The 9,555-nt window shown below is 37.4% G+C and overlaps 1 protein-coding gene and 1 long non-coding RNA gene across 4 annotated transcripts; both read right to left on the reverse strand.

Moving 5' to 3' along the window:
• Positions 1-293: 293 nt before the first annotated feature.
• On the reverse strand, positions 294-6,340 carry LOC102662694 (uncharacterized). 2 transcript variants are annotated; one of them, XM_041014275.1, is made up of 7 exons: positions 6,279-6,340; positions 2,160-2,454; positions 1,857-2,043; positions 1,499-1,762; positions 748-1,419; positions 432-670; positions 294-350 (listed from the first exon to the last, which is right to left on the reverse strand). In XM_041014275.1, exons 4-7 carry the CDS (start codon positions 1,667-1,669, stop codon positions 326-328), a joined length of 1,107 nt encoding a protein of 368 aa, XP_040870209.1. In that variant the 5' UTR covers positions 1,670-1,762; positions 1,857-2,043; positions 2,160-2,454; positions 6,279-6,340; the 3' UTR covers positions 294-325. The 2 variants fall into 2 exon arrangements, with proteins under 2 accessions (XP_040870209.1, XP_025983519.1); XM_026127734.2 differs by having other exon boundaries at positions 1,857-2,075.
• A 561-nt stretch (positions 6,341-6,901) lies between these two features.
• Positions 6,902-8,942, reverse strand: LOC121174632 (uncharacterized). 2 transcript variants are annotated; one of them, XR_005890832.1, is made up of 6 exons: positions 8,796-8,942; positions 8,505-8,619; positions 8,296-8,384; positions 7,336-7,429; positions 7,108-7,243; positions 6,902-7,023 (listed from the first exon to the last, which is right to left on the reverse strand). It is a non-coding gene; the product is annotated as an uncharacterized lncRNA (long non-coding RNA). The 2 variants fall into 2 exon arrangements; XR_005890831.1 differs by lacking the exon at positions 8,296-8,384.
• Positions 8,943-9,555: the final 613 nt, after the last annotated feature.

The following is a 9,555-nucleotide window of genomic DNA, read 5'->3' on the forward strand; positions in this document are numbered from 1 at the left end:
CTGACCTGTTAATTATTCCCTTAAGGTAGTTGTCTGGCCTGTTATGTAAAGAACAAAACCAGACAACTAGGTTTTCCTTAGGCAGAATGACGACCATTTGCCAGTGTCTGCTGCAATAGAGATGAATATGGGTTATTGTAGTAGTATAGATTATTTAAATTCAATTGTTGTGTTTGACTTACCCATTCAGGTAGGCTCCAAGGTAAACATCTCGTTTTGAACTCTGTATCCAACTCTTGATGTAACTTTCAGATTCAAATTGTGATTGCCCAGATCTCTGAATGGACTGTGGCTCGAGGAATCCATACACATCAGAATTCCCCGCTCACACACTTGTCTCAGTCAGATGGCTGTGTTGTTAAGCCAAAGTTAATTATGTATGAATTTAAAACAATTACTTTGGTAATTAACAGTAATCTAAAATGACTTACAGAATCCACAACTGTATAACAGATATGCTGAGACATTGACCACCGTGTGCAATTTCAGAGAAATCTTTGTGCTTTATATACAACGGGAAGTTTTGATTAAACACCCTGAATATGGTAGCATCCCACATAACCTGGAGAGGCTTCAAAAACAGTTGTGGGATGGTCAATGTCATCAGGTACAGGGAATCATCGACCTCTTCATCCGGGCTTTCTGGAGGTTTTGCTGGAGACACAGCTGTCTGTTGATCAAACATAGTTAATTAGGAAGTTTTGATTACAGTGAACAAATTAATTGAAAAAAATAAACATATAATACTTGTTCTGATAAACACTTCACAAGATGTGTTGGCCAAGCAAGGAAGGTGTGAAGTGTCTGCCCCACTAAGGTAACCTCGTCAGTGGGTACAGGAACGAGAGCCTCTGCATCTTTAACCTCCTCAACACCAACCTTGACTTGGCCATGCAACAAAGGGATGTTGTGAACTGTTGTGGATCCCTCGTAAAGTCTTCCTAGGGCAACTAGGCGAGAAGGATTTTCTTCAATGTATAGCCCGCATTTGTCTGAGTCACCCGTCCCTGGATCGTTCCCTGAGGGAGCAACACAACTCTCCTTTGTGCTGACACGAGGACTTAAGGGACCAACCTCTGGCTCTGCAGGTAGTGCAAGTCCTTGTGATTGCATCTGAGACTGAAACTGGGACTGCATCTGGCTGAAGGATGTATCATCTTTCGAGTCACTTTTTTCTGTGATTGACTCCTCCAGTTGGTCTCTGATTTGTTGGGTCAACTGTTCTAGGTCTTCAGGAGGCATGGAGGAAGAACTGCGGGATGTTCGTGAAGTCGATCCAAAGTATTGCTTTATGGTGACACTGGCTCCAACAGCATGTACACGACCAGGGTGCTCTGGTCGCCCAATGGCAGCAGTCAAGATATCCTGACGTCCATGGGGGACGAACGATCCCTGTGACGCTTGCTCATCCAAAGAATCCTGTACCGAACACATATTTGTCCAAGGAATTCACAAAATACACAAAGATAATTACAATTATTAATTAAAAATGACTTACAATCCTGTTAGCTATTTCCTTTGCTGCCTCAGACGTCATTTGCCCAGTTTTCTTTGTGCGGGCCATCTTCCACTTCACGTGGCGTCTGATGGGAGATGGAGGGTCAATGATGCTTTCAGTGCTTCCAGACTGGGCAGCTTCTTCCAGTCTTTTCTTTGTCTTCTCAGCCATGAGCTTTTCTTCTAAATATTCATAACCCCCACGAGACAATACGTGGGGGGCAGTGTTTTGCTTCTGGGAGGCCTGTGCCTTTTTCCGCACATCCTGCAAAAGTTTAACATTAATGAAAATGATTATTACAATAAATTATAAGAAGTAATTTTGTTGTGGAAAACAAATAAAATGACAAAGTACATACCTCCCATGAGGGGTCTTTGGGTGTCTGACAAAACTGAGCCCATTTCTCCCTGCTAATGCCATATTTTTCACAGACAATGTCGTTCGCACCGTCTTTGTCGGCTGCAAGTGCCCATTTCCTAGTCAAGTCAGATTTAAACTGCCTCTAGAGCTCGCCGACAATCTGAAGAATTTTCTTCTTTGTCCTACTATCAGAAGCTTCAGGGATTTCAAATTCCGTCTGACAAATAATAAATTAGGTTTTATTGTATGAAAATAACAAATTTAGACTATTAAAGAAAATCAACGAAGAAAACTCAAATACCTGAATATCCTCCCATATCAAATCCTTCTGAGCAGTAGGCACTTCCTTCCAGGTGTCATATGTTATGTCGACCTTATCACAAGCAACAATCTCCAAATATGTTCTTAATTTCTTCTTGTGGAGACCTTCGGCCTTGCCGGTAGCAGGATCGACATTGACCACAGGTCTTTCTGCCCCAGGTGGTCTAGTGGCCAATGTTCGTAGCCGTGTCGCCTTGCGTGTCCGCTTCAACGTAGATGGAGACGCTGATGCGTCTGTAGGAGGAGGAGGCGAGGCAGGTGGAGTAGCCATAGTCCTTTAAAGAGAAAAAGTTGAGTTAGTTAATATTATCAAAAAACACTGTATGAGTTATGTAAATGAATGTACCGAAATGAAATACTATATTAGAAAATTACGTTAGACGATGTTAATTAATTCTCCTTCATCATGATCATTACGATTAGCATGAACGTCGTCAGCTTCTTCTTCTCCAGTGTTGTTAGAAGTCATTTGTGTAGACAAAGGACTAACATAAGTGTCCATGTATGAATCATAATCTTCTACATTAACACCAATTGTTTTCCCGTGTAGAACCACAGACCACCTTTCATCACAAGGGTCTTGCACATAAAATACTTGCTTAGCTTGTTCTGCCATGATGAAAGGGTCATTCTGGTAAGCTAGTTTCTTTAGGTCTACCAACGTAAATCCTACATCATCAGTCCGCACACCGGTGTTGTTGTCAACCCACTTACATTTGAAAACACAAACAGTAAATTTGACATAGTTAAGCTCCCATATTTCATCAATGAAGCCAAAGTAAGGGATTGAAGCTACACAGGGATTGTCATCATGTACAATTGCAAAGTGTTGAGATTCAGCTCTTAGGGTGACCCCGCTGTTTTACATTGTACTTTTGTCATCTTGTGCTTTTGTATAAAAGGAATACTTGTTTATGTCGTATCCTTGCCAAGTTATAACATTTCTTTTAGGCCCATGAGCTAGCTTTCTTAATGTTTCAGAAACATTTTCGTCAGCAAAGATTGTATCTTTAAACCAATCAGAGAAAGTCTTGTTATGATTTTTCAAGACCCAGTTCTTTGACATTTTTGGATTACTTTGTTTAACTAAACGTTCATTCTGAACTATGTATGGCAAAACTTCATTACTGTTGTTCAACACATACAAGTGAGCTTGTAACAAATCTTCTACACTTGGAGTGATAACATGCAGTCCTCTTGAACCCTTACCGCCCACTCTGTCGTCATGGCGAGACTCAGGAAGGCCAACAGGTTTAGCCTTTTCAATGTACTCTGAACAAAATTCAACAGCTTTTTCTGTGATGTACCTTTCAACAATAGATGCTTCTGGACGATGTAGATTCTTGGTATACCCTTTTAAGATCTTCATGTAGCGCTCAACCGGGTACATCCAGCGCAGATAAACAGGACCACAACATTTGATTTCTCTGACCAGGTGAACAATTAAGTGGACCATGATGTCAAAATAAGCAGGAGGAAAATACATCTCCAACTGGCACAGTATAATTGCAACCTCGTTTTCCAGGTCATCAAACTTGACTGGATCAAGGACTTTGCTACATATGGCATTGAAGAAAAAGAACATGCGAGTTATGGCTAACCTAACTTTGTTAGGCAAAATGTCTCGTATGTCCACGGCTAACAATTGTTGCATCAACATGTGACAATCATGAGACTTTAACCCCACCAGCTTAAGCTCCTTGAACTGCATAAGGCTCTTAATATTTGAAGAGTATCCTTGTGGGACTTTAACCCGGCGCAGACACTGGCACAAACTGATCCTCTCCTTTCTGGATAAAGTATGACAAGTTGGAGGCAAGTATATTTTTTTACCATCAGACCTTGGATGCAACTGCAATCATATGCCCATGTCAGCTAGATCTTGACAGGTATTTAGACCATCTTTCGTCTTGCCCTGAATGTTAAGGAGTGTCCCAATGACACTGTCACATACATTTTTCTCTACATGCATAACATCAATACAATGTCTAACATCTAGATTAGACCAGTACGGAAGATCAAAGAAAATGGACCTCTTCTTCTATATGCAACTCTTACTTTTATCCTTCTTTTGGGTCTTTCCAAATTCAGTATTAAGGTGTTCAACCTGCTGGAAGACCTACTCACCGCCTAACGGTATCCGCGCAGTTTCATGCTCTTGACTTCCATTAAAAGCTTTTTTCAATCTTCTGTAAGGGTGATGAGCTTTTAGAAAACGGCGATGTCTAGTGTACACTGTTTTTCTACCATGTTTCAGTTGTATGTAGCTTGTGTCTTCTTCACAGATGGGGCATGCATGATGACCCTTAACACTGTAACTGCTGAGATTCCCATATGCTGGAAAGTCATTAATGGTACAAAAAAACATTGCACGCATTTGAAAAGTCTCCTTGCGAAACCCATCAAACACTAAAACCCCCTCATCCCAGAACTTTCTTAGGTCTTCAATCAACGGACTTATATAAACATCAATGTCATTTCCTGGTTGTCTTGGGCCCGATATCATCATAGACAACATCATGTATTTTCGCTTCATGCACAACCAAGGCGGAAAATTGTAAATTACAAGTAGAACTGGCCATGAACTGTGTTGAGTGCTTAAATTGCTATATGGATTCATTCCATCACTGGCTAGTCCAAGTCTAAGATTTCTTGCCTCTTTGCCGAAATCCGGATACAAACTATCAATCTTCTTCCACTGGGAGCAATCAGCTGGATGACGGACCATTCCATCATATTTTCTCCCATTTGCATGCCAGGTAAGATCTTTTGCATCATCCTCATTAGCAAATAAACGCTTAAACCTTGGAATGATGGGAAGATACCACAACACCTTCGCTGGAGGGCCCTTCTTTGAGTTTTCATCAGAACTGCAGTCCTCATCATCCTTCACCTTGTACCGTGACGCCCCACACCTAGGGCATTTCGACATTTCTTCAAATTCATGTCTGTACAGTATGCAATCATTAGGGCAAGCATGAATCTTCTGATACTCCATACCCATCAGACACAATATCTTCTTGGCCTGATAGTAGATTTTAGGCAATGTGTTATCCTGTGGAAGCAGATTGTGCACTATTTGAAGCAATGAAGTAAAGCTTTTGTCACTCCATCCATATTTGGCCTTGACATTAACCAGACTTAACACCGCCGACAATAGCGTCAAGGAATTGTTGCACCCTGGATACAAAGGCTTCTTTGAGTCACTCTGCAATCTTTCATACACAGGGGCATGTGTTTGCTGGAAAGACTCTTGTCCAAGGTCATGAATCATATCCTCCAAGCGATCTCCCATTTCTACATCAAACGGTTCAGATTGCTGCCCACTCTGCATGTCTGTCATTTCACCATGCCATATCCACGTCGTATAATTCCTCTTAATTCCATCACACAACAGATGCTCTCGTATGTCATCCAGTATTTGTCGTCTTCCGTTCAAACAATTGATGCAAGGACAATAATATTTTCCATCTTCATCCGGTTGACCTCTTTCCGAAGCAAATTGTAAGAATTGCTCGACGCCTTCCTCATATTCTGGACTGATGCGACTTTCATTCATCCAACTTCGATCCATCTAAGTAATAACTCGGTCATACTCTCAAAGTTATTCGATACATGAAAATCTCACTTTTTTATTATAGGTGTGGCCCTATCCCATTCGGGAAGACCGTCTTTTATGGTAGCTTCATACATCAAGGTTAATTTTATTTGTTAAATTTGACAAAATTTTGGCAGCATTTCGCATTGGTCTCCAAGTACACGACATGAAATCGGTGAAATTAATTTCCCGATAATCGAGTATGCACTTAGAGAACAGCTAGAAATGCATTACCAAAATTTCATCAAATTAAACAAAATAATTTTAACCTTAACACATGAATCTACCATAAAAATATCAGTCTCCCCAAACTCTCCAAACGGACAGTTCAAGATTGAATACAATGATTAATGCAAACTGTCCGCAAGAATCATTGCATCCAGTCTCAAATGGCAATCTAAGGTTCACTCATCATGAACACAATTTGTATAACATATATCAATTGTCATTAATGGCAGTGAACACGCAATAAAAATATTCATTGGTAACAAACATTTGTACCTATGATGATGAGCAGCACGATCCAAAATGAAAGCAAGAATGAAAGAAATAACTGAATGAACACCTACATCAATCATCATTCCGAAAAACATATATCAATATGAATGCTACACTTAGAATGTAGATAGTGACACGAGAAATGAAGAAGAACTCCTATTTTTTTATTTAAGTTAAAATATACAAGAGCAGTGGGCATGTAGTTAAAATCTAACTCTGTTCATTAAATTATATGAAATTTTTTGATATTCGAGTTTGATTTTGACTAATAAAAAAATTAATAGTTACCAAAATTATCAAGGAGAGGTGATTCAATTCAAGATTGAATCGACAATCGGCAAAAAAAAGTGGGCTTGTCTGTCTTGGCCATATCATACACTTCCAAAAATGTTAACTTCAATGGCCATTAACAATACACTTTCATGCCAGTGATAGAAATGTTCTATACTTCTTTCCAAAAAATAGGAGAAAAAAAAGCATGTAGAGGCCTAGAGGGCAGCTAAAATAAAGGCCCCTGATTCCAAGTTCTTTAACCAAGCTCTCTAATAAAAAAAGAATTAATTAACCAGCTTAAAATGCAATGCTGAATGCTGTCCTAGTAAAAGACAAAAAATTGAAAATTAGAATTCCAAGGCAAAACACATTCTATTAAAAGCATTATTATCTTCTCCAAATCTTAGCTTGGGTGAACAGTGGCTTTATGAAAGCTTACCTGAACTTTGTAGTATTATCCGCAATTAGGTAGACTCTGCAAAAATAACACAATAGCAATCACCACTTGATGCGAGCCAGATAATAAAAAGTCATCATATTGCAAATGAAAGGAACCAACCTCAGTCATGCTTAATGCCTAGCATTTTCAATGCTAGCTCCCATGCGACTATTATTGCAGCATTAGCAGGAAATGCTCGACTTACAGTAGGACCCAAACCTGTATAGCATCCGTTGAATCCAGCCCTTTGATAGATCTACAAATAAAACAACTTTTGGTACATATTTTTCTTATAAATGATTGGCAGTTAAAGAAATAATTTAGAAAGATTTACAGAGCTTACTGAACTCAAGACCCGAAAAGGATTTCTTGGACAATTTTTATCAGGGTTTGTCTGAATTAAAGTCTTTGCCACATCAAGAGGCAAAACTGTCAACCAAAACTGGTAGAACAATCAAGAAAAATCACAAAAAAAAAGGTTCAATAGGTTAATATTCAATAACATGTTTAGTTGTCAACCATAACAGAAAAAAACCGGTAGTTATCAACATGCTTACAGCCACACCACCAAGGCCACCACTAACGATCCCAATTCCAATATCAACTAGGTTGGTGTAATTGGATGAAGCAACTTTGATATTTGAATGCATGTAATAACACACATATTCGTATACACTGAAAAGGACAACATTCCCTATAGATTCCTAATATGGACAAGTGCACTCTATCAAACTGACACTTTTTGGCCCTATAGATTCCTAATACGCACATAATCACTCTGTTCATTGAAGTTAACATTTTTTGGTCTATCAAACTGACACTTATCACTATGTCTATGACCTTTTTCATTTAATAATGTAGTGATTTCCTAGCCATATTTTAAATTCCTAATATGGACAAGTGCACAATTGTTGATTCGTTGGAAAACCCAACATACGTTATTAGCAGAACGATTATTAATTACAAAGGGCAAACATATAAAAATCATGGCTATTAATTAATCTCATGTGGTAGTAATAAAAATACTACTAAAATTATCAATTCTCCTTTATTACCAGTGGGAATAAAAAAAAAATCTAACATATGAAGGGCTTTAATTACATGCACCTCATAATTTCAATCTCAATACATCATCATAACAAATAAAGGATTTTACACACACTTCAATTATACACGTATAAAGCTTATATAAAAATCATAAAATTAATTTCATGACTCACACCATACAAGGTTTATAATTGTAATGATATGCTCTAAATTTCCTCAATAATGTTGACGAAACATTTGGATGAAGGCCAGAGATATTACATTGAGTTGGAAGTACACGTTGTTCTCCTTTGTTAAAGGAGAAGAAGTTTCACCTTTCTTATCCTTGAATTGATCTTCACAGGTATGGTCTAGGCAGTTCCAAAGTAGGCACAATTTTAATCCATATATATGCTCTTTCTACTTTGCAATTAATTGAATAAAGCCCAAGATTTTAAACTACAAAAAATGAGGCTGAATGAGGAAATTACCAATTAAGCCAAGTGCTGTCACAGTCACCAATCTGAAATTTCCTTAGTTTTGCCCCCCTTCAATAAAAGATGATACCTCCCCTTGGACTTCAGAGACTACGATTGGTTTTGCCCCCTTTCACAGTAATCAAATGGACAATGCCACCGTTAATATAGTTAAAAGCATATTTATACAGTCAAAGGAAAATTGAAACCTTTTTGCAAAGGGCACATCCAATCGAACACAGAACATGGAAAGAAAGAATAAGGTGTGTGTGCAGCAAAATCGGTAACGGAGAAAAAAAAACTGACCTAGCGAAGCTATGAGTGCTACTGCGATGGCGGAGAAACTGGCCAAAAGCGAACCTCTGTATGCTGTGAGGTTTAGGGTTTGGGAGTGAATTTTAGAGAATGTAATTGCTGCTACTGCTGAAAAAAGAATATAAAACTTTATTTTCCCTCTTCGACATTTAGTTAATTGCTGCTGCTGTTTTGTTTTTTTAATACCCTTTTCCTTTATGTTGCCATTCACTCAAAAATGGAATATACATTTAATATATGTTTGACAAGTATTTTTAGCTAACATATTAACTAAAAGTACAATAAAAATAATTTAATTAATTAAATATAAAAATAAAAGAAATAAACATATGCAAATTGAGTATTAGTCTATTAGGTTAAAATTGTAAATTTTTTAAGAAAAAAATACTAAAGTCACAAAAAAAATAAAAAAAAACAAAATTATGAATCAATTATTAAAGAAAAAATAAAATAAAAATTTAGCCTAATCATTTTAAACTTCATTCTTTTTGTATGTTTATGAGTATAGTGTTGAATTTTCTTTTCCGATAATTAATAATGTGAGTTAATTTTCTATTCCGATAATTGAATTTGTTTCAACTTTCAATATTTTTTTGTTGTTTTTTTTTTCTTGAATTAAAGATTAGCTTCTTTTTTTTTTCAAATGACTTATAGTATAATTATAATTATCTTAAAATTCATGTTTTTCATGATTTATTTTTTTATGAAACAGTAGATAGAAATAGAATTCAAGGTTTTTGGATGTATAAAA

This window comes from Glycine max, chromosome 3 (genome assembly GCF_000004515.6).
Source record: "Glycine max cultivar Williams 82 chromosome 3, Glycine_max_v4.0, whole genome shotgun sequence".
NCBI classification, from domain to species: domain Eukaryota; kingdom Viridiplantae; phylum Streptophyta; class Magnoliopsida; order Fabales; family Fabaceae; genus Glycine; species Glycine max.